The sequence below is a fragment of the Choloepus didactylus genome, chromosome 2, assembly GCF_015220235.1.
Source record: "Choloepus didactylus isolate mChoDid1 chromosome 2, mChoDid1.pri, whole genome shotgun sequence".
In the NCBI taxonomy this organism is placed as follows: domain Eukaryota; kingdom Metazoa; phylum Chordata; class Mammalia; order Pilosa; family Megalonychidae; genus Choloepus; species Choloepus didactylus.
Genome location: NC_051308.1, coordinates 49,905,710 through 49,930,658, shown reverse-complemented (window position 1 = coordinate 49,930,658; position 24,949 = coordinate 49,905,710). Strand labels below are relative to the sequence as shown.

The 24,949-nt window shown below is 41.2% G+C and overlaps 1 protein-coding gene across 12 annotated transcripts in view; it reads left to right on the top strand.

The window, feature by feature from the left end:
* The window catches only part of HHAT (hedgehog acyltransferase), a 404,545-nt gene that overhangs the window by 335,313 nt on the left and 44,283 nt on the right, over window positions 1–24,949 (top strand). For all 12 annotated transcript variants that reach the window (XM_037824548.1, XM_037824553.1, XM_037824584.1 and 9 more), the window contains one exon: window positions 17,514–17,658. In XM_037824548.1, the coding sequence (XP_037680476.1) occupies window positions 17,514–17,658 (145 nt within the window). The remainder of the gene's footprint in view (window positions 1–17,513; window positions 17,659–24,949) is intronic.

The following is a 24,949-nucleotide window of genomic DNA, read 5'->3' as shown; positions in this document are numbered from 1 at the left end:
TTCAGGGTCTCACTGTTAAGTACTAGGCTGGCTGTGGGTTTTTCCTATATGCCCTTTATCATATTGAGGAAGTTTCCTTCAGTTTCTACCTCTTGATGTGTTTTTATCAAAAAAGGATGCTGGATTTTGTCGAATGCTTTTTCAGTCTCTATTGAGATGATCATTAGATTTTTCCCTTTTGATTTGTTAATGTGTTATAGTACATTGATTTTCTTATGTTGAACCATCCTTGCATGCCTGGAATATACCCCACTTGGTCATGGTATATGATTTTTTAGATGTGTCTTTGGATTCAATTTGCAAGTATTTTGTTCAGAATTTTTACATCTATATTCATTAGGGAGATAGGCCTGTAGTTTTCCTTTTTTGCAGCATCTTTACCTTGTTTTGGTGTTAGAGTGATGTTAACTTCATAAAATGTGTTGGGTAGTTTTCCATTTTCTTCAGCGTTTTGAAAGAGTTTAAATAAGATTGGTGTCAGTTCTTTTTGGAAGGTTTGGTAGAATTGCCCATCTGGCCCTGGGCATTATTTGTGAGAAGTTTTTTGATGACTGATTGGATCTCCTTGCTTATGATTGGTTGGCTGAGGTCTTCTATTTCTTCCCTGGTCAGTCTAGGTTGTTCATGTGTTTCCAAGAAAATGTCCATTTCCTCTACATTATCTAGTTTGTTGGCATACAGTCGTTCATGGTATCCTCTTATAATTTTTTTGTTTCTTCAGGATCTGCAGTAATGTCGCCTCTCTCATTCATTATTTTGTTTCTTTGGGTCTTCTCTCTTTTTAATTTTGTCAGTCGAGCTAGGGGCCTGTCGATTTTGTTGATCTTTTCGAAGAACCAACTCTTGGTGTTATTTATTCTTTCTGTTGCTTTTTTGTTCTCTACATCATTTATTTCTGCTTTAATCCCTGTTATTTCTTTTCTTCTACTTGGTTTAGGATTAGTTTCCTGTTCATTTTCTAGCTTCTTCAGTTGCTCCATTAGTTCTTCAATTTTAGCTCTTTCTTCCTTTTTAATGTATGCATTTAGAGCTATAAATTTCCCTTCAATACTGCCTTTGCGGCATCTTATAGGTTTTGATATGTTGTGTTCTCATTTTCATTCATCTCTATGTATTTTGCATTTCTTTTGCTATTTATTCTTTAACCCACTGATTGTTTAGGAGTGTGTTGTTTAACGTCCAGGTATTTGTGGATTTTCTAAGTCTCTGAAGGTTATTGACTTCTAATTGTATCCCATTATGATCAGAGAATATGCTTTGAATATTTTCAATTTTTTGAAATTTATTGAGGCTTGTTTTATGTCCCAGCATATGATCTATTCTTGAGAAATATCCAGGAGCACTAGAGAAATGTGTGTATCCTGGTGATTTGGGATGTGATGTTCTATATATGTCTGTTAATTCACATTCATTTATCAGATTGTTTACGTTTTCAGTTTTCTTATTTGTCTTCTGTCTGGTTGATCTATCTATAGGAGAGAGTGATGTATTGAAGTCTCCCACAGTTATTGTGGAAACATCTATTGCTTCCTTTAGTTTTGCCAATGTTTGTCTCGTATATTTTGGGGCACCTTGATTGGGTGCCTAAACATTTATGATTGTTATTTCTTCTTGTTGAATTGTCCCTTTTATTAGTATGTAGTTGCCTTCTTTGTCTCTCATAACATCCTTTCATTTAAATTCTATTTTATCTGAGATTAATATTGCTACTCCTGCTTTCTTTTGGCTGTAGCTTGCATGAAATATTTTTTTCCATCCTTTCACTTTCAATTTCTTTGTGTCCCTGTGTCTAAGATGAGTCTCTTGTAAGCAATATATTGATGGCTCATATTTTTTAATCCATTCTGCCAATCTATATCTTCTAATTGGGGTGTTTAATCCATTCATATTCAGTGTTATTACTGTGAAGGCATTTCTTGAATTAGCCATCTTATCCTTTGGTTTATGTTTGTCAGATATATTTTTTCCCTCTCTTTCTTAATTTCCTTTAATGTACCCTTACTAAATCTCTTTAGTTCTGAACCTTTCTCCATACCTCTCTCTCCTTTCTTTGATTCTCTGTATGTAGGGCATCCTTTAGTATCTCAAGTAGGGCAAGTCTCTTGTTAGCAAGTTCTCTCAGCATTTGTTTGTCTGTGATAAATTTAAGCTCTCCCTCAAATTTGAAGGAAAACTTGGCTGGGTAAAGAATTCTGGGTTGTCAATTTTTTCTCTTTCAGAATTTTAAATATGTCATACCACTGCCTTCTTGCCTTCATAGTCACTGCTGAGTAGTCACTGCCTAGTCTTATGCTGTTTCCCTTGTAAGTGAATTGCTTCTCTCTTGCTGCTTTCAGAACTTGCGCCTTCTCTTCCGTATTTGACAGTGTGATCAGCATATGTCTCAGAGTGGGTTTATTTGGATTTATTCTGTTTTGAGTTTGTTGGGCATCTGTGATTTGTGTATTTATGTTGTGTAGAAGATTTGGGAAGTTTTCCCCCAAAATTTCTTTGAATACTCTTTCTATACCCTTCTCTTTCCCTTCTGGAACACCAGTGTTTCTTATATTTGTGTGCTTTATGTTTCCATCATATCTCTGAGATCCATTTCAACTTTTTCAATTTTTTCCTCTTTCTTTTGTTCTTCCACTTTCCGTTCTGCCCTCTTCAAGCTTGCTAATTCACTCCTTAGCTTCCTCTAATCTAGTACTGTGTGTATCCAGAATATGTTTTTAACGTTAAATTATTTTTATTGTAATGTTCCTTAGATTTACACAACATAAAACCAAGCATATATTCCTTATGCTTGGAAATCTTATATAATTATAAAACAAAAGTGAATTCATAAATGAAATCAGAACTAAAAAACCACATTCAATTAATAACATCAATTTAATGTAATATGCTGCTGTTTTGCTCGGAATAATTCTGTGCTTGCAAAGTGAATAACACGTTTTGCTATAGAATAATAGAGTGTCTTTTTTTTTTTTTTTTTTTACTTTGAGCTATCTGTTACATAACAACTCAATATTTTCATCATTTGTCTTTTTTCCTTTAAACCCAAGATACAAAGTGTTGAGTTAATTGCATTCCTTAAATCCTGGCAAACTGTCATAAGTTGTCAGAATGAGGTACCTCCCATTTTATTCCATTTTATTTGTCTCCTGCATTCTCTCTTGCCTTCCCAGTCCCCTTCCATCCGCATAAGCACCCACTTGAATGTGTATGATATATGTTTTTGGACAGGTAGTAGGGTTTTTGTTTGTTCATTTGTAGATAAATAGTGTTGTTTTGTGGCTTGGTTTTTTTTTTTTTTTTCCAATTCAGTTTTATTGAAATATATTCCCATACCCTATAGTCATCCACAGTGTACAATCAGTTGTTCACAGTATTATCTTATGGTTATGCATTCATCACTGAAATGAAATTTTAAACATTTTCATTACTCTAAAAAAAATTAAAATAAGAATAAAAACACAAGTAAAGAAGAATACCCAAAACATCCCATTCCTCCCATCCCCCCATTACTCATTTAATTTTTTTTCCCATTTTTCTACTCATCTATCCCTACACTGGATAGAGGGAGTCTGAGCCACAAGGTCTCCACAATCACACAGTCACACCATGTAAGCTAAATAGTTGTACAATTGTCTTTAAGAATCAAGGCTACTGGGGTGCAGTTCAACAGTTTCAGGTCTTTCCTTCTAGCTATTCTTCATATATATATATACACAAATTGAGATTGTTCACATACCATACAACTAACCAAAGATCCAAAGTGTACAGTCAATTGCCCATGGTACCATCATACAGCTGTGCATCCATCACCATGATTAACTTTTTTTTTTCAATTTTTAGAACATTTTCATTACTCCAGAAAAGAAAGACAGACCAAAAAAAGGAGACTCAAATCCTCCCATACCCCTAACCACGCCCCCATCCGTTATTGATTCATAGTTTTGGTGTAGCACATTTGTTACTGCTGATGAAAGAATGTTAAAATACTACTAACTGTAGTATATAGTTTGAAATAGGTATACATTTTTTTCCTATATGCCTCCCTATTATTAACTTCTAGTTATACTGTCATACATTTGTTCTAGTTCGTGAGAGAGATTTCTAATATTTGTATAGTTCATCATGGACATTGTCCACCACAAGATTCACTTTTTTTATACATTCTGGTGACATACGTGACTCTGAGCCTACACTTTCCACCACCTTCACAAACCTTTTAGCACTGTTATTCTCACAACATGCTACCATCACCTCTGTCCATTTCCAACATTTAAGATCATCCTAGGTGAACATTCTGCTCATAATAAGCAAACACTCCCCCTTCTTTAGCCTCATTCTATATCCTGTAACTTATATTTCATATCTGTGAGTTTACATGTTATAATTAGTTCATATAAGTGAGATCCTGCAATATTTGCCTTTATGTGTCTTATTTCACTCAATATAGTGCCCTCAAGGTTTCTTTATCAACCCCTTTCTTTTAAGACGGTTTTGTTCACCCACCATACATTCCGTCCTAAGCAAACAATCGTTGGTTCCATGTATAGTCACATGTTTATGTATTCAGCACCATCGCCACTATCTATATAAGGACATTTGCATTTCTTCTCCAAAGGGTAGGAAGAATCAAAGAAGGCAGAGAGACAAAAGAAAAAGAAAAGAGAAAGAGAGAGAGACATAAAACAGTAACAACAACAACAAGAACAAAAAAACGTGGCAGCTAGAAAGCAACAGAAGGAAAGATAGCATTAACCTAAAGTAGAATAAAGAGTCAGACAACATCACCAATGCCAGGAGTCCCATGTCCTTCCCCTGTGTCCCCCCTCCATATGCATTTAGCTCTGGTGTACTGCCTTTGTTATATTAAAGGAAGCATAATACAATGTTTCTATTAATTATAGTCTCTAGTTTGTATTGACTGTATTTTCCCCCCAGTCCCACCCTATTTTTAACACCTTGCAATGTTGACATTCATTTGTTCTACCTCATGTAAAAACATATTTCTACCCTTTGTTACAATCATTGAGCACCCTAGGTTTCCCTGAGTTACACAGTCCCAGTCTTTATCCTTCATCTTTTGTTCTGGTGTCCCACATGGTCCCAACCTTCCTCTTTCAACTATGCTCACAGTCATCTTTGTTCAGTGTACTTACATGGCTATGCTACTATCTCCCAAAATTGTGTTCCAAACCTCTCACTCCTGTCTTTTCCTTTCTGTCTGCAGTGCTTCCTTTAGTGTTTCCTGTAGAGCAGGTATCTTTTCACAAAGTCTGCCATTGTCTGGTTGTCTGAGAATATTTTAAGCTCTCCCTCATATTTGAAGGACAGTTTTGCTGGATATAGGATTCTTGGTTGGTGGTTTTTCTCTTTCAGCATCTTAAATATATCACCCCACTTCCTTCTTGCCTCCATGGTTTCTGTTGAGAAATCTGTGCATAGTCTTATCAAGCTTCCTTTGTATGTGATGGATTGCTTTTCTCTTGCTGCTTTCAGGATTCTCTCTTTATTTTTGACATTTGATAATGTGATTATTAAGTGTCTTGGTGTGGGCCTATTCAGATTTATTCTGTTTGGGGTACGCTGCGCTTCTTGGATCTGTAATTTTATATTTTTCATAAGAGATGGGAAATTTTCATTGATTATTTCCTCTATTATTGCTTCTGCACCTTTTCTCTTCTCCTTCAGGGACACCCATAACACATACATTCCTGATTTTCATTTTTTCCTTAAGTTTCCAGTGATGTTTGTATTGTTCCATCCTTTCTATCTGTTGTTTTGTGTGTAGGCTTTCAGGTGCCTTCTTCTCCAGTTCCTGAATGTTTTCTTCTGCTTCTTGAGATCTGCTGTTGTATGTTTCCATTGTATCTTTCATCTCTTTTGCCTTTCATTTCCATAGATTCTGCCAATTGGTTTTTTGAACTTTCAATTTCTACCTTATGTACACCCAGTGTTTTCATTATACAGTCCATCTCTTTTGCCGTATCCTCCCTAAACTTTTTGAATTGACTTAGTATTAGTTGTTTAAGTTCCTGTATCTCAGTTGAAGTATAAGTTTGTTCCTTTGACTGGGCCATAACTTCATTTCTCTTAGCGTAGGTTGTAGTTTTCTGTTGTCTAGGCATCTGGTTTCCTTGGTTACCTCAATCAGGTTTTCCCAGACCAAAACAGGCTCCAGTCCCAGAAGGAATAACTATTCAGTATCTGGTTTCCCTGAGGGTGTGTCTTAGAAAATTGGTACACCTGTGAGGCCTTGGGTCACTGTGCTTTTCTGCCCAGCAGGTGGCGCCTGTCAGCCTGTAGCTCCAGACTGGTGTAAGGAGGTGTGGCCTGTGGCTGTTTTCCCCCAGGCTCTGGAGTCTGGTTCTGAATGGAAGGCGGGTAGTAGAGCTTGGCCCCACCTCTTTCCTGCTAGAGAAGATAGACCTCCTAGGTAGAGGTCATTAGGATTTCAGTGGTGTCTCTCTTCCTGTGCTATCTCCACCCTTATCTGGGTCAGAGCAGTGGGAACCAAAGATGGCTGAGCTGAAACAGAGACACTGAGCTGAAACAGGGACAGAAATCTCCCTTCAGGGCCAGTCCACGGCCACCCTCCGTCTCTCCAAGGTCAGTCTTCAACCAAAGCCTCTGTCTGCTTGTTGGGGATTCATATGGAGCAGTCCATGCTTGTTAATTAAAACCCCATTTGGAGCTCAGCTGAGCTATACTTGCTTGCTCAGTGAGAGTTGCTCTCTGGCTCCACAAAGCTTTGCAGCTGGGGCTGTGGGGGAAGGGGGCTCCTGGCTTGGATCTGTAGTTTTTACTTACAGATTTTATGCTGCAATCTGGGGGCATTCCTCCCAATTCAGGTTGGAGTATGATGAGTGGACAGTCACGTTTGTCCCCCTGCTGTTATTCCGGATTGTTTACTAGCTGTTCCTGGTTGCTTATTAGTTGTTCCAGGTGGACTTAACTAGCTTCCATTCCTCTCTATGCTGCCACCTTAGATCCTCACATCCAGAATCTTTTTAATTTTATCGATAAGTTTCTTTTATTTCCATAAGATCATCTATTTTTTTTTATTTACTCTTGCAGATTCTTCTTTATGCTCTTCTAGGGTCTTCTTCATGTCCTTTATATCCTGTTCCATAATCTCGTTGTTTGTCATTAGTTCTTTGAGTAATTGCTCCAAGTACTGTGTCTCCTCTGATCTTCTGATGTGGGTGTTTGGGTTTGGGTTATCCATATCTTCTTGTTTCTTCATATGCTTTAAAATTTTCTGATGTTTTTGGCCTCTTGTCATTTGTTGACAAACTCTCGGTTTCTGTTTATCTATGAATGTTTTAAACTCACTCATTTTTTGGAGGATAGTTTTCCAGACAAAGAATTTCTCACTGGCAGTTTTTCTCTTTCAATACCTCAGTTATATTATACCATTGCCTTCTTGTCTCCATAGTTTCTGATGATAAATTGTACTTAGTCTTATTGAGGATCCCTTGTATGTGACAAATCACTTTTCTCTTGTTGCTTTCAGAATTCTCTCTTTATCTCTGGCATTTGACATTCTTATTAGTATGTGTCTTGGAGTAGGTCTCCAGGTTTACTCTATTTGGAGTATGTTACACCTTTTGGACATGTATGTTTATGTCTTTCATAAGAATTAGGAAAAATTTGACCATTATTTCTTCAAATATTCTTTCTGCCCCTTTCCCTTCTCTTCTCCTTCTGGGACACCTATGATGCGTATGCTTGGACCCTTCATGCTGCCACTCAATTCCCTGAGACAGTTCTCAGTTTCTTCTATTCTGTTCTCTGTTCCTCTGACTGATTTTGATGGTCCTGTCTTCTAGTTCACTGATTGTTTCTTCTGCCTGTTTAAATTTGCTGTTGTATATCTCTAGTATATTTTTAATGTCCATTATTTTGCCTTTCATCCCCATTTCTATTTCGTTTTAATCTTTCAAATTCTTATTTATGGTCACACATTGTCTTCTTAATATCCTTTAGTTGTATATCCATATTGTCTTTCATGTCTTTGAATTGATTAAGGAGATTTGTTTGCACTTCTTTGATTAGTTGTTCCAAATTCTGGGTTTCCTTTGAAGTTTTAGTTTGTTCCCTTGTCTAAGCCATATCTTCCTGTTTCTTAGTGTGGCTTGTAATTTTTTTCTGATGTCTAGGCATCTGATTTTCTTGATGAGTTAACTCTGAAGTTCAGTTTCTCTCTTGCCTTAGGGTTTTATTGTTGAATGGCTCTGTGTTAAGGCTCTTCTTTGATGCTTGTTCCAAGTTGTTCTGGAACTTTAGAGTAGCCCATATTTAACTGTTCATATTTTCTCAGCTCGTCTTTATCTGATTCTTGCCCTGAATAGGTGGTACAATTTTTAAGGTTGCACTTTTTGTTCAATTGTTTCATTTTCTTCTGTTCCTTCTTCCAAAATCTTGATCTGCTCAGTTTTTATGCAGAATTTTCTTCCCAGCTCCTGTGATTTGTTTAAATTCTCTCCCTCACTCACAACTGGGTTCTGCGACCCTCCTGTCTTAGAGCAGTTCAGTCTTCCTTTTTTTTTTTTTTTTGTTTTTTCTGTCTCCAGTTTCTCCCTGTTAGTGTATCCTGCCTCAGGGACCCAGATGGGGTCAATCTGGAAAGGTGGGTCAATACAGAAAGGCCTGGACCAGCAAACAGAGACTGTACTTACTGCGGTTCTGCCGGGGTCCCTCATTTTTCCCCCCTGGGGGCACTTTTGTATGTGGCAGTCCTCAGCCACTTTGTTCCCCCCTGGGTCTCTGCCGACTTGGGTCCCTGTGCTTGGGGTTCTAACTTGCTGCTGTGAGTGGCTCTGTTCTCTGCATCTGTGGCAGGAGAGACCCAGGGAGTGCTGCCTGTGCGTGACTCCCGAGCTGTGTGGACTGGGTGAGGGAGAGGGCCCGCACTGGTGTATCTGGGATGTGAATCTCCTCCCTGATTTTGGTGTTTTCTTTTCTTTTTCTTTGATCAGTGTTTGTGGAGTCCTTCTCCAGTCTCTATCATGCTCCAGAGTTCCAACCAAGTGGGATTTGTCCTTTTATTAGTTGATTCCGAGGGGAGGCTTTCCAGGAAATGTAAGTCACCATGTTAATTATGTCACCCCTGAATGGGTACACAGGTTTATCTCATTCTTTATTGGCACCTATTGAGTGATCATAAATTATTATCATCTAATTAATTAATGTCATGTAGTACATGGATCATACAATGTTTCTAATATTGAATCATTCTTCCATTTCTGGGATAAATCTTATTCAATTGGGAGTATTCTTTTAATCATTCCTGTATTAGATTTGCTGCTATTTAATTTCATATTTTTAAGACAGATATAAAAGACAGATTAGCTTCCAGTTTCCTTCTCTTGTGTTGACATGTTATGATTCTGTTCTAAGGGTTATGCTAGTGTCATGAAATGAATGGGAAGCTGCCCATATTTCCCTACCTCTTGGAGCAGTTTCTGTGACATGGAATTATCTATTCCTTGACCATCTGGTAGAACTTATCCATTAAAGTCATTTGGGCAGATTTTCCTTGAGCGTAGATCTTTGACCTCTGTTTGAATTTCTTCTACAATTATGATTTTTCAGGTTTTCTACTTCTATGAGAAAATTATACAATTTATATTTTCTACGTAAGTTATCTTTTTCAGATAGGTTTCCAAATACATTGCTGTATAATCTACAAAGGCCTTAAAATCTCTTATGTGTTATTTCCTAGTACTACTTATTTTGCCTTATTTTCTTAATTGATCATACTTGCCAAAGTTGTATCTATTTTACTCTTCCTTAAATAAAAACTTCTGGTTTCAATGAATGAAATGTATTTCATTAAAAAATTTATTGATGTGTTAGCCTTTACAGATTTTGTTGCTGCTGATTTATTATTTTATTACATTGCTGTCAGTCAGTAAGCATGGTCTCTACGATAACTTGTTAATGTGTTTAGATTCCTTGCGTGGCTTAGTATTTCAGTTTTGATTATGGTCCACATGTGTTTGAGAACTGCATTTGTTCACTGCTTATTACCTATGACTATTAGACAAAGCCTGTTAAATTTTATTCATCTACTCTATATTCATATTTTTGGACTTTAGATGTCATTTTCAGGGGAGATATATTAAACCTCTTACTATAATTGTGAATCCCAATTTCTTTTCAAAATTCCAGTGCCGTTTTTATCCATATGTTATTGAAAACACTGAGCTCCTGAAATTGACACTTGCTGATTATCTGCCAACCATTGCATTGCTAGAGGGGCACTTTGCATGAAGTATCCATTGAACAAATATTTTTTGAAGATTTACTTTGTATCGGGTACCAAAGAGGCAAAGATCCTGAAGGTTCCGGCCTAGAGGAGGGGATGCACACCGCTACACAGACATGAAGTTGTGTAACGTAGCAGGGAGCATGAGGTGTTAAGTTAGAGAAATGAGCATGAATTCTTGCATTGTAATTACTAGTTCATAACCCAGGGAAAAGTAAGCTCTCTGATTGTCAAGTTCCTCATTTGTAAAATGGGAATATTTTAACTATTTTGCAGTGTAGCTAAAGCTCCTCACGTGAATTTTTTACATAAAAAATTATTGTTATTATTATATATACATACAGATTAATGCCACCTATTCCATGGGTGATAGGAACACAGAAAAGCAGTGACTGATTCTGTAGGGCTGAGGCGTCCTAGCATTTATCAAATATGGATTGTGAACTAGGTGGGTGGAGAGACTGGGCTTGTCTCTGGCAACAGTTAAAAATGTGGAAAGCCTGAACTTGAACCCAAGTTGGGTTGGTCTAAAGCTGCTGCTCTCTTCAGTGGACATGGAGTTGGGTCTTGGAGAAAGAATGAGGAGGATACATTTTAGTAAATAGTTTGCATGGGTGCAGAGATGTGGAAGTGCATGTCATGTTTGGAGAACAGTGAATGGAGCTGTGTTGTTGGTATAGAGTGATGGAAATTAAGGTTGGAAAGTGAAATGGGGTCATATTGTGAAGAGCCTTTCTGGTTTGGATTTTAGTCTGTAAGCAATAAAAAGAGCCATCAAAATATTTTATGTGGTGGGAGGACATAGAAATGTGATTGAACTGAAGAGTATCACCTGGTGGTGAAAAAGGAACCTTCTGCAACATCCAGAGCAGAAACCTGTGGACTGGGGGCAGAGAACAGTAGGAACACAGGATGAGAGGGTACTGTCAGACATTCCGGAACTTTTAGCAGGCCCCCAGGCGCCAAAAAGCTGGCTTAAGTTCTCTGATTGGGCTGAGAGCCAGTTTTTTCCTTAGTTATTTGGAAGTACTCTGAAATTCCTTCATATGCTGCATGGATTTGGATGTCAAATTATGACCTCAGCAACTTTTAACTAAGCTATAATCTTAAACTAAGGAGCAGGTAACTAGTCCAGTTAAGCAAAACTGGCTTTGCCTTCATCACCGAGGCATTTGATTCTCTCTTAAGTCACACATTGTTTATATTGCAGTAGCAAACAAAGAATGGTAAATTTACCTTCACTGACAGGCATTTTTGAGGCACCATATGTTTACAGGAAAAAAGGAGGTAACGCTTTCTAAGTGCCTTCATGTATTCATTTGGTGTGGATATAGGATGAGGTGGAACATTGAGAACTTGGGAGATTCTGTAGCTTATTTAGGGCAAAAAGAGACATAAGGTGTTAGCTAATTATTGAGCACATTCAGAGTATGTATGGATCTTGGGTGATGCATACTGAAACATAGGCTCTTCCCATCCATCGGGACCTTTCTGTGCTGGTGGGAATACAAGAGAGAGGGGTGTATCAGTCAGGGTTCTCTAGAGGAGCAGAACCAACTGTGTGTGTGTGTGTGTGTCTATAAAAGATATAAACAAGAGTTATTTTAAGGAATTGGCTCATGCATTTGTAGAGGCTGGCAAGTCTGAAATCTGTCGGCCAGGCCAGCCGGCAGGAAGTTCTGACATGAGCAGATGTTGTAGTCTTGAGTTTGAAATCTTTAAGGGGGGCCAGCAGGTCTGAAACTCAGATGAGCTGATGTGGTAGTTTTGAGACAGAATTTTCTTCTTCTCCAGGAAAGCTCAGTTTTTGCTCTTAGGGCCTTCAACTGATTGGGTGAACCTTCGCACATTATCCAGGGTAATCTCCTTTACTTAAAGTCAACTGATATAGATGCAAAGCCCATCTATAAAATACCTTCACAGCAACATCTAGACTAGTGTTTGACCAAACAATTGGACACTCACACTGTAGCCTAGCCAAGTTGACCCATAAAATGAGCCATCAAAGGGGGAATTGGTAAAAAACAAAAACAAAACAAAAAAACCAGCCTTCTAATTGAAATGACTAAAGTGCCTTGAGAAGGGGGGTGAGAGGAGGAACAGTGTCTTGGAAGATGGGTTCACAGACGGGAGAGGGGCGCTGGAGTGACTTTGGAATTTGCGTCTTCCTGACCCTGTTTCCTTCTGACCTGTACTTCTCATTTTTACAGCCTTTGGGGTATCCATCTCTTGTCTTCTGTCCTTAGTCTCCATAACTTCCTCCCTTGCTGTTTCCTCATTCATCCCTTCTTAGCCTCTGGTTAGCATTTTTATTAGAAAATAAAAACTTCAGTGATTATATGGAAGAACTTTGTCCAGCTGCTCAAACCCACCCAGTTTCTGTTTTTAGCTTCTCCCCCACTTAAAAATAAACAGCATCAGGTCCCACTTGCCAAGCCTTTGTCACGGTCTCCAGCAGCCATTCCTCCGGCCCATCTGCTCCCCCAGATGCTCAGCCTGTCCTGTCCTCCCCTGTCGCCCCACATGCAGCCCCTCCGAGGAGGACAGCACCCCCAGTAAGGAACCGGCAGCCTCCAGTCCCACCTCACCATCTGCCTTTCACCCCCACGTGCATTCTGTCCTTTACTCCTGACCCAGATTCCACAGTTCCCACCCCAGGCCCCGGCTGTTGTGCCCCAGCCAATCCTGTGATTTCCAGGGACAGGATGTTGACTGGAAAAGATGGAAGAGTTGCCATAGAGATAGGAATAAACACATGGAGCTGTGAACAGCTTACAGGCAGGAAATACAAACTAGTTTGACAGAAGTTTAGATCAGCTCTAAGGTTTAGTTTGTTTGGGTTACATCCCTCACCTTTGGGAGTCAGTGTCTTAGAGGGAAGTTTAAAGTCACTGTTAAACTGTTGTGATTACATTCCCACACACCACCGCTTGTTTCTTCTGTCAGAGACGGTATATTGGGACAGAGGAATTAGACCTCTGCTCCAGGCCTGCCCTGCTGGATGTTCTGAGACGCTTGACGCATCCAGGCCTCAGGTCCAGTACCTGCCCTTGGGCCTGAATAGTGGGTTATATCAACATTGGGAAACCACCCCACACACATCTCTGTCGTGTAGGTCAGAGACCGTGGGGGAGAACTGGTCACATCGCGTGGGAACAAAGTCTTCCTAGCTTGTGCCACCTCCCTCTTAGAATCACAGAAGTACTACCACTTCTTCCTCTTTCCTCTGAATTTCAGGGGTGTAGAGAGTGGGGAAGTTTAGAACTGTGGAGATAATGGGGATGGATGGGAAGGGCCTGGATTGGATGTTAGGAAAGAACTGCTTTCCCTGCTCGGGAATGCTTTTTTTCTGGTTCCCAGGGTAAAGCGGGCACATGGCGAGCATTGCTCCAGCAGGAGGGAGGGGGTTCTGTGCCCCCACAGCCAGCAGGGAACCCTGCTCTAGAATGATCATGGAAGACAATAATCCACGCTTTCTCAACAGGGGCACTTTTGACATTTGGGGCAGGACAGTTCGGTCCCACAGATTATAGTATGTTTATTATCCCTGGCCCCTGCCCCCAAATGTCACAAGTGCCTCTTAGTCATTGGGACAACTAAAAATGCCCAGCAAATTTCCAAACACCCCCTGAGGGACAGTACCTCTCCCAGCTTTTTGCTGCAAAGATAGTGGATTGTGCCTCACCAGAGCTCTTTTTCATCCAAATACATTAGTGTTACTGAAAATCAAATTCTGTTTGCTGATTGCCTTATCAGATCAAGATGATGATTCTTATTTTCATACCTGAAGGCCTTCATTGTATGCTGAGTTTTCTGCATTAAGTCTACACTTCCTCAACCTGGATTTTCTGTCAAGGGGGGTGTTCAAGCCCTAGGTTGGGAGGATTGGTGACTACCATATCATGCCCAGTCCCTGCATGTGAGCAGCCTGCTTCCTAGATTGAAAGATGCAGGAGTGATGACAATAACAGGACTTTGATGAGAGTGTAATAGAAACAAAGCACATCAGTGGGGACTTTGACCCTATGTCCCTAGCAATTCATAAAGTCATATTTATTCATGAAACCGACTGGGCTAAAGGAATATAGCCTCCAGCCTTGCCCATATGGCCTTTTCCCTCCTGGGACCTCCAAGCATGATAATGACCTGTAGAGTTCCTGAAAACCATTGGCTGAAAGCTGGATGGTTCCCAAGGTAGAGGGAGAGATCCCTAATGTCAAAACTCACCTTCTACAGTGTGTCCAGCGAATCCTAAGAGGAGAGATGGCTGCAGCTGATACTTCAGTCCCCTTTGCTGTTAGTTATTACCCTCCTGTGTGGATTATCCAGCAGGCCTTCTTTTTTTCCTTGCTTGCGGGCTGTCATTCTGTTCTCCCACTGATTTCCAAAGAAAAGAGGCAATGCTCTGTCAGTTTTGCTACTTATTGGCAGGGTTGGTTTTGTCAGTTCAGAGGATGGGGCTGTTCGTTAAAATTACTTTTTTTGTATTTTCTCTCAATTTCATTTATCACGATCTTTTCATCTCCCACCCACTCACTGTGGGAGATAATCAAGAATTGCCTTTGGGCATCTTGGTTTCTCCTTTAAATCTTTTTAGCTTATTTAGTTCAATATTCCGTGCCTTTAACATTCCTGCTTATTTTTTTCAAATACCAACTATTGCTAAAAATTGAATTGCACTCCCTAGTTTCAGATTTTAGGTGTCTCCCCTGCTGTCTCTGAGGCTCTTTCACAGTTGCTATTGTTTTGATTTTTTTCTCCTAAGCAGGTATATGAATTTGTTAAATCACGTAGCTAAGAAAGATATTGTGATAATCACAGAATCAAAGGAAGATGTATAGGAACCAGATTCTCAGAGCTGGAAGCAGCCCTGTGCCTCCAGGACTTACTATTCCCTTCCCCCTCCTCCCTGTGCCCCGTGCCCCTCGCCCCGGAGCTCTGCCTCCCACTGTAGTCTGGCCCTTTCCCTGTACCAGGTAACCACAGCCCCCGCTTAGCAACCCAGTGGAAAGAGAGCGTTCCTAGCTCAGTATCCATCTTGTTTATTTAATAATTGTAGTCATTACCCATAAAAAGGGGAGCCACGTTACACTTAATCAAGCTGTGTGCACCCTTTGTGGTTGCCATTGTTAAGGGAACGATCACATGGGGCCTTTGAGTTCCCCTAACGGGATGTGAGGTTAGGGGAGACTGATTGGGGTGAGAGCAGAAGTGCCAGAGTGTGTCTCTCTCATCAGGGCCCTTAGAAATCAAATGTGTTATCAGTCGCCCTTCTACCAGGAGAGAATTATTTCAGCACGTTTATTTCAATTAAGGCAATTCATATTTTCTTAATTTATAATTCTAGCTTGGCTTTTTTTTTTGGAGGAGGGGAGGCTGCCTCCCTGCTTCTTCTCACTCTGCCTCCCCAGTTACTGCTAATTGAGTCAGTAATAGCCAGAAAATATCTTCCTCTGCTTTTAAAATGCAGGAACTGGTAGATTATTGTCTCCTTATTCTCAGAGGGGACAAGTGCTGAATTACAAGCCTGCTTCATCCCTATTTTTCTTTCATTACCAGTTTTTATACCATGTAGTTGTCTCATTCTGGTTCTGTTTGACACCCTTCCTGTACTTGGTCTCTCCCTTCCAGAGCTGGGAGAGAGACTGGGTCATCCTGCCCGGGGACCTTTAACCAGGGATGTCAGCTTCACCTTTACAGAATAATCATGTCCAGTCAGACAACTCAGTGTGCACTGCAGAGCTTATCTGTGGGAACAGCACACTCTCATGTAGGTGGCATTAAAGCCATGCTCCAAAATGATGTTGGAGGAGAGAACCACAGATGGGTAATGGATATGGTAGCAGCTACAGGTGAGAACAGAACAGACCCTGGAAAAGGAAAAGAGAGGGTCCAGGAATCCATTTCTCTAGGTTTTGGGGGACACTGACCAGGACTTACAAACTAAGATGATGATCCACAGTGTGGCCAGTGGAAAAAAATAAGGCTCCTGCTGGAAACTCACCCTCTAGCTTAGTCCTTGCTACCTGTCAGGAATTGCCTTGGCTGAGGCCATTGGATAATTCAGAATTCCATTTGTAATTGGCAATCAGAATGAAATCAGAACACACATGACCCCCAAGATGTATAGGTTTCAGGAAAAGGAAATATCCTTAGGCCATTCATTCCCCCTCTTTTCCGTGCCTTTGGATTAGGCTGAGTTTGTCAGAAATCCTGGGGCGGGGCCCCACATGTCTGGCTGTTGTGGGGGGCCTGTTCCTCATTCTGACTATGCAGCCCCAGAGGACTGTCTGATCCTGTCCCAGACCTGGCCCAGTGACCTCTGACAAGCCTCATTCTCTCACCCACTCACGTGTTTCCACTCTAAGTGGAACATATTCCCTGGGCTCTCATTCCAGGAATGGAATCACATTTGAACCCAGTCTCCTGCCCCTTCTTTATGGAGCTCCTCCTAATAGTGGGTCAGATTTACAGAGTGGTTGGTTAGCTTCCCAGGGTCAAGTTAATGACCCAGAAGATCACCCTGTGGAAACAACCCAAATATCCATCAACAAAGGAAGGGATCAACAAAATATTGTATATACACACGATGGAATATTATTCAGCCATAAGAAAGAAGGAGGTTCTGAGAGAGGCTGCAACATGGAAGAACCTTGAACACATTATGCTCAGTGGAAGAAGCAAGGCATGTAAGGACAAAAATTGTATGGCAGCACTTAGGGATGATAAGAAATAGCAAATTTGCAGAGATAGGAAGTAGGTTAGAGCTTGCCAGGGGCTGGGGTAAGGGGGCAAAGGGGAGCATTTGGAAAAATTTTTAAAAATAAATAATAAAAAAGAAGATTGCCCTGATCTTAGCCTCATTACATGGAACTCTGCTGGTTACTACGGAGAGCAGTTATATAGTTACTGCATCTATAGATTTACATGCAGAAAACATGTGAAGACATTCCAGCTTGATGGGTGGAGGGAATAAACTTCAACCAGCTTCAGTCTTTGTGTTACACGTCAGAGGGAATCCCATTTTGGCAGTAGGAACTAACGTCTTGGGTAAGTCACTTTTTTCCTTAGATCAGAGTGAACTTGTAACAAGGCTGGAAGATTTGCAAGTTGTTTGAATACTGACCTTGCTCTGGGTCTGGGGGGAAGGCATCCTGGGCTGGTGACAGGGAAAGGCTTGGATAACAACCCAGGCCTCATTCTTTCCCACCCTTGTGATGAGAATCCTTCTTGCCCTTTTCCCCCTTAGGCCCAATTTCTCTCCCCACGAGCTCGCCGTCGTTTCCACGCTGCCTTTGCATCCTGCTCCACCTCAATGCTCATCCTGTCCAACCTGGTGTTTCTCGGTGGAAATCAAGTTGGGAAAACCTACTGGAACAGGATCTTCATACAGGGTAAGCCGCCTGGCAGTGCTGTTTAGTCAGTTTGTTGTTTTCCAAGTATGGCCTGCAGTTGGTATCACTGATTGGATTTGGGATAGGCATTCATTGTTACAGTCATGGTATGTGGCCAACAAAAATACCAGCTAGAAACGACTTCCTGTGTTTAGCTGTCACTTTAAGTGTCCTCTATTTTGATGTGATATTTAACTGAGCACAAAAATATCTTCTCTCTCTCCCAAACTCTACATTCCCTTCAACAGGTTACCTCTCCAAATTTTGTTCTTTTTCCTAATCTTCCCTCCTGCCTGTGGATTCCAGCCTTGTAGTCTAATCTTGTTCCCTTTATCATTCTGGAAATCCTACTCGAAATATGTCCGAGAAGTCCCAGTGTACTTTCCTGCAGCTGGAGGCATCACTCCTGTGTGGCCGCAGCTCTTTTTAGTGTATGTTTTGGTCTGAACACAGGGAAGTTAGCACAGCAGCTGACATTATTTTTAATGTATATTAAATGGATCAGCTCAATGTCCACAGCTATAGAAGGTAAAATGCTAATATGTGGAAATTATTGTGAAAAAATTGTGTTGATAGTTGATCATCATTTATGGTCACCATTTCCTTGTGACTGGGAGTGAGAATAACATCTCATCTTAAGACGACTGGGAGAATTGGAACTACTCACTGTGTACATTACTTTAGCAAAGTCACTATGTTTTTCCAGAAAAGATCCCTGTTCTGTTTCCCTAACCAATGACATGGTTTTGTGCTTTGGGTTTGGGAAGCTTTGCCACGCCAAGGTAATGTGACTCTGCGTGGCTGGCCTGTCATCTCCACATCCGGGTCCCTGTGCAGCCAGCAGTGCTTTTGCTGCAGCTCTTTTCACACCCGAAATAACACAAGCACAGCTGCATAAGCCTGGAATGCCAGGTTATAGATCTAAACTGTGGCAGGTTTGGGTGAGCCAGGCTCAAAAGAGTAAAAGAGCTCTGCTCTACTTTAATCTTGTCACTACACATCCCCTCTTTGATCTTGCTTTCTGAGAGAGGTTTTAACTGTTAGCTCCTGAAAAGTCCTTTTTAAAGAAGCTGACCTTTAATAAAGAAAGGCGATAACGGGTTGCAAAAGATCTAAAGATCAAAACGCTCCTTGAGGTAAGTGACAGTGAGTTTTACTTCTCTTGCCTCCTTCCCCAATACCTAGCACCATGTCAAGAACATGGTGACTCAAGAAAAAGTGCTGACTTGTGATTTGCTTGTCACATGAGTGAGAAGGCTCTGATCTTGGCTCCAGTAAATCAAGCATAACAGGTGTCAGCTGCTTGAAAGGTACTTAAAATACAGAGGTGAAAAAAGAAGCACACACAAATGTGGGACCCAAACATGCAAATGGAAATGTGCGATGGATTCAGATAATTGCTGAGGTATGAGCAAATTGCTAGAGGTCTCAGGATGGGTGTCTGTGCCTGCAGTTGCTGGCTTCCCCTTGGAAGTTGGGCTGTGGGGAGTAGGTGATTTTTGAATATGAGTCTTGAGGAATAAATGGGAATTTTCCAGGTGGAGAAGGCAGTCATAGTGTTGTAATTAGCATTCGCTACTATGTCAGATAACTCCAAAATCTCAGGAATGTTTCACATTAGAAGTCTATTCCTGTCACGGTTCCATGTGGATCCAGTGGCTTTTTCTAAGCAGTGACTCCAGGACCTTGAGCGTTTCTGTTTTGATTCTCCACCGTCTTGCCCTGGTATGATGGAAGGGAAGAGAACATGGGGGTGGGATACCAGGTCTGTAAGCACTTCCATCAGAGGTGATACATAGCATTTCTTCATTGGCTGGAACCAGCCACGTGACCAAGCTCACTGGAAGCAGGGAGCTGTGGGGAAGCCCACAGATACCAACGTGCATCAGTAGTCTCTGGCACATCAGAAGAGGGCCCGCGAGGCACCAGGATGGGGTGTCCAGGACGTGATTGAAAACATGAGTGCAGTTGTGGGGGAGAATGGGGCTAAAGATTTAAATGTGGCAGTCGCAGGCATAAAGGTTGCAGGTGAGGCCATGAGAGTGGATGCAGTTAGCCAGGGAGCATGTTCAGAGTGAGAAGAGAAGAGGGTCAAAGGCAGAACCTGGGAATTCTGGCATTTAAGGGGGTAGAGAGAAGAGCAGTAGCTATAAGGTGTTCTTTCTGCTTCTTAAAGGCAGTAAAATAAAAACATGGCTTTCCCTGGGCCTTGTAGAGTTAATATCAGACAGGTTGGGTCAGGTCTCTGAAAAATGTGGTCTGCTGCTGCATTGTGGGTACTACTATGGTCTAGACTGGATGTATTATGGGATTTGCGTTCCAAGAACTCTGTTTCTCAAAATATGAGGGGTGCCATAGAATAATTTCTCTCCTGTGCTGTGAGGCCAGGGAAGCCCAGCTTAGAAGGCATGTTCTGCATCAGAGATTCTGCACACAAACCCAGTTGTATCTCAGGTAGTCTGTCCCATGGGCCTCCTAAGTCAAGGAGTGTCTGCTGGGTTTTGGAAGTTGCCCCATTTGTCTGTTTCCTGCCATGGGTTTCTGGTCCCGAATGATTGAGTTGAGATATGTCAGAGGAAAGTGAACCAGACGGTGTGAATCCTCCATCCTTGAAAGACTTCTCTTCATAACTCATTTGGTGACGAAATTCAACCTGACCTGATAGAACATTAGTATGAATAGTCATGTTTTGTTACACACAAAAATTAATGTAATGGGTTGAATGGTAGCCTCCAAAAGGATATGCCCATGTCATAATCCCCAGAAGCTGTGAATGAAATCCTATTTGGAAAAAAGAGTCTTTGCTGATGTAATCAAGTTAAGGGTCTCATGGCGAGATCATCCTGGATTATCCAGGTGGGTCCTAAATCCCATGACAGGTGTCCTTATGAGAGACACAGAGAGGAGATGGTCAGGTGAAAACAGAGGTAGAAATTGGATGACAACCACAAGCCACAAACCAAGGAATGCTGGAGCCAGCAGAAGCTGGAAGGGGCAAGGAAGGTTTCTCTCCAAGAGCTTTCGGAGGGAGTGTGGCCCTGCCGACATTGTGATTTCAGACTTCAGGCCTCCAGAACTATGAGAGAAAAATTTCTGTTGTTTTAAGCCAACAAGTCTGTGATATTTTGATATAGCAACACTAAGAAACCAATCAATGAATTTATAGGGTGCTTCCTCGAACTCTGCTGAGGGTGTTAATATATTAGCTTTCTGAAATCCAAAATATCTGAATTCTGAAACTCATCTGGCTGAAAGATTTTGGATAAGGGATTGTCAGCCTGGATGGTTAGCTACTGATCAATCAGCCAGGATTTAGACAGCCTTTGCCCATGAAATTAGGACCTCTTGGTCCAAGACCCATCTCCACACATGGAGAAAAATGTGATGAAGTGAATGTGGAAGCCTCTTGGGGGGAATGGAGATCATTTAAGCAGTGCCTGGATTTCCAGGTTTAATGGAAAGGTGACTCTTCCTTTAGGGTAAACAAACTCATCCCTCTGGGCCTCCCTGGGCTGGGATCTGCTGCAGGGACAGGGAAGAGCCAGCAGCACTGCATCCCTCTAACAGGTCTCACATCAATGAGATAGAGATTATTTGGAAGACTTGCAAATGCTCCACAGCTGATGGGATGTGGACACAGGTATGTCTTGGAAGATGCAGCCTCTCTAATTCTCAGGGAGCCTTTTCCCAGCATCACTAATGTCCCTCAAGGTGTCTAATGATTGGCTTGGAGGAGTTATCTTAAAAGGTCAGGATCTCCCTGTCTCCAGTTTACTGAATTTAGACATAGATTTGTTTGCTTCAAGCTAGAAAGCTTATTTTCATGGCTTACTTTAAAAATCTCTATCCTGGTCTCTGGGGTTTATAATACGAGCCTGTAAAACCAGACCCTCCCCTTTCGGCAGTGCACACTGCCTGCTTCCTGAGAGTGGAAGGCAGTGTCTGAACTAGTGCCAGCCAAGGGCTGCAAACGGTGAGTGGCTGATATGTGCCACACACAAGAAGTTTTTTCCATAAGTGTTATGTCTGCTGCTGAGGTTGGAGAAGTAATGTTTAATTAATTCAGTGAAAAATGAGGAATTTATATTTTTGCTTTTGAAAAATCCCCATGTTTAACAAACTTGACTATTGAAATTTACTTCAAGCTTCTTGAGGAATGTGAATGTTTTAAGCCTCAAAATACATATTTAAAGAATTTAGCTTGGGCCCATGGATCTGAGAAGGATGTTGCTGGCGAGGTGGTCTACGATCCTGCTCTAGGAGGGACTCCACTCTGCCATGTTTTGCAGAGACAAATGCAGGTTGCTTGTTACATAACCCTTTGGCTCTTGAAAACATTTGTTGATAGAAGGGACTTTCTCTTGTCTACTTTAAATCCTTTACATCGAAGCATAAGTTTTTTAAACAAGCAGTCAGTGATCATTCTAGACTCAAAAATATAAATGAGTTTTAACTCCAAATCTGCATGACTTGTCTCCAGAAACCAGCTGAGACCTAAGCATCCTTGTGACGCTCAGTGGTGCTGAGGCAGTGGGGAGAAAGGCAGTAAAGGGGTGGGGTTATACATTGGAAAGACATCTGGCTTTGAGGGGGCTGGGAACTTGATGTTTGTCTGGGGGCAGGGCAGTGTTTATTCTTGAAATTCCATCTACTTCTATCCAGGAAGGTGTGGGCTTTGTAGGGAAGGGGACAAATCACCTCCTGAGAGGTAGGGCCATGGATCCTGCATCTGGGGTTCTGCAGTGATAAGACGGGAACTTGGTAGAGACATGGCATCTGCCAGACATTCTCCTGCTTGACTTCTCAATACACATGCACATGTTGTTTTCCTTTTTTCTTGCTACTTACTCTAGTTTGGCAAACCCCACTTGAACATTCAGCTCCTGGAGTAGTTCAGTGCCAAGGCAAGGAGAACTTGGTTCTTTCCCCTCCAGATTGCAATGAGAGAGAAGCTAGTAATTTTCTTACGCAGGTCAGAACCTTAACACACCCCATATTTGCTTGCTATTTCTAGCTGAGAGAGGAGAAAATATATATTCTCCCTGATTACTAGCTTGTCCAGGCAGCTTATTTGTCTCCTGATTCAAATGACTCTGGACAGTCATTTTATTTAAAGCTGAACTGGGGGATTGCACTGGGAATTGTGGAGGGTTTTGATTAAATAGAACTCATTCCCCTCACATCATCTTAAGTTCTTGGCACTGAAATTTCATTTTTGATGAGTGAAGGCAGAGGGCAGGTGTTAACGTCTCTGAGGACACCTTCACTACCCCTTCCCATTAGATGGAGTTTTCATTGCTCGGATGGACTCGGCTTCTGCCTTACTGGATCCTCTGCAAGTTCTGGAAGAGTCAGAGGGACAGGGCTTCCCAGCCATTGTGCTGGAGGTGAGGTTGATACATAGATATAAGATAAGCAATTTATCCACCGCTACACAGTGGTCCACTTACGGCCATTTCTGGAATCTGAGTTTCAAGACATTCTAAAGCCTTGGTTAAAGCTTGAGTATCAGTTTTCCTAAAAATATTCCAGGCACAAGTTACCCCATATGTGAGAAACAGGAAGTGGGAACCCTTACCCAGCAGCACTTCGGGGGTTAAGTTAAAGCTGAGATAATTCCTGAAATATCTCGAAAGGAGTTTGAACCAGAGTTTATTTAAATTCACTTTCTAGGAGGTCTTGTGGAACTCTTTTCATGCTAGCTAGGAGTTTCCACAAATTAATTTTGAGAAGAGTTTCATGGAATGTGGGAACATTTTAAAATAACTTTAAATAGACTAAAACACAGTCTATCAAAATGAAGTAAAGTAATTTTGATTTTTTACTGATTTATTAACATATAATATTTGAAATGTCTTTATCTTAGCTCACCATTGACCTCTCATTGGCCACTAGTCCTCCTGCCCCCAGTCATATATATGCAGGGTGGTGTTAAAAAATATATTACAAATATGGTAATAGAATTAAATCAAACCAAAAAATAAATATTTTAATATATCCCCCATTATCCCCTAAGCTAAATGATATATATAGTAAAACTGCTTACCAAGTGATATGTATTAACTATTTACTGGGACGTCTTCCACAGATTTCTCAAATCTGCACTCCAAGGCCCAAACCAGAAAATCACTTGGGATTGTAGTATAGATCAACCACAAGTCCTGGAATTTATATTATTAATTCTGTTTACCACTTATTGCATTACTGTTATACTATTTAGCATTGGGTTCAGAAAGAATTCAATTCCATATGTGCCAGCTGAGTATAAAGTGGGAAGGGCCCTGGACTTCACCACCTGCTCTGGGGCTGGTGCCTTTCACAAGGATTGAGTCTGAAATGGGAATAGCATTCTAGTTCTGATCCCGTACACCAGTAGCCAGAAAACATTTCTTACCAGATGTCTCCTCAAATTACTACTGAACTTTTTTTTTTAAATGTTAAAAGTTGTTAACAATACATAATATAGGATTCAGCGACACTTTTGTAGCAGAAGGTAAAACCTCACAAGAGTCATTGCCATCAGGTTCCTCAGCTTTGGGGGAAGTTCTTTTGTGCAGAAGGACCCATTACTGAGTTTTCCTCTGTTTATCAGGTGCTCCAGGCACTCACCACTTGTTTTATGTTGCCAAGTGAGTTACTTTCCTATGGCTGCTGTAACTAATAACCACAAACTGCATGGCTTTAAACGTAATTTTATTCTCCTACAATTTGAGAGGCCCAAAGTCCAAAATCAGTTTTGCTGGGCTAAAGTTAAGGTGTTGGCAGGGTTGGTTCCTTCTAAAGGCTGTGGTGGGCAGTCTGTTTCACTACCCCTTCCAGCTTCCAGAGGCATCTACACCTGCTGGCTCATGGCTCCCTTCCTCCGTCTTCAAAGCCTGCAGCAGCATAGCGTCTTCAAATCTTTCTCACTGTCCCTCTGCTTCCATCGTTGCATAGCTTTCTAACTCTGACTCCTCCAGCGTCCCTCTCGTAAGGACTCTTGTGATTACATTGGACCGACCTGGATAATCCAGGAGAATCTCCCCAGCTCAAGATCCTTAACCTGATCCCGTCTGTAAAGTCCCTTTTGCCATATAAGGTAGCATTCACAGGGCCAGGATTAGGATGTGGGCATCTTTGGTGGCCGTTATTCAGCCTCCACACCACAATAAGGTAGAAAGTACTGTTATTCCAAACACCTCTTCTGTGTCTTGACTGCAATAGCCTCTTTCTAAAGGGATATGTCCCTGGCCTTATTAAAATGGGAATATGCCTATAAAAAGAAATGGTACTTGAATTCCCCAGAATTACA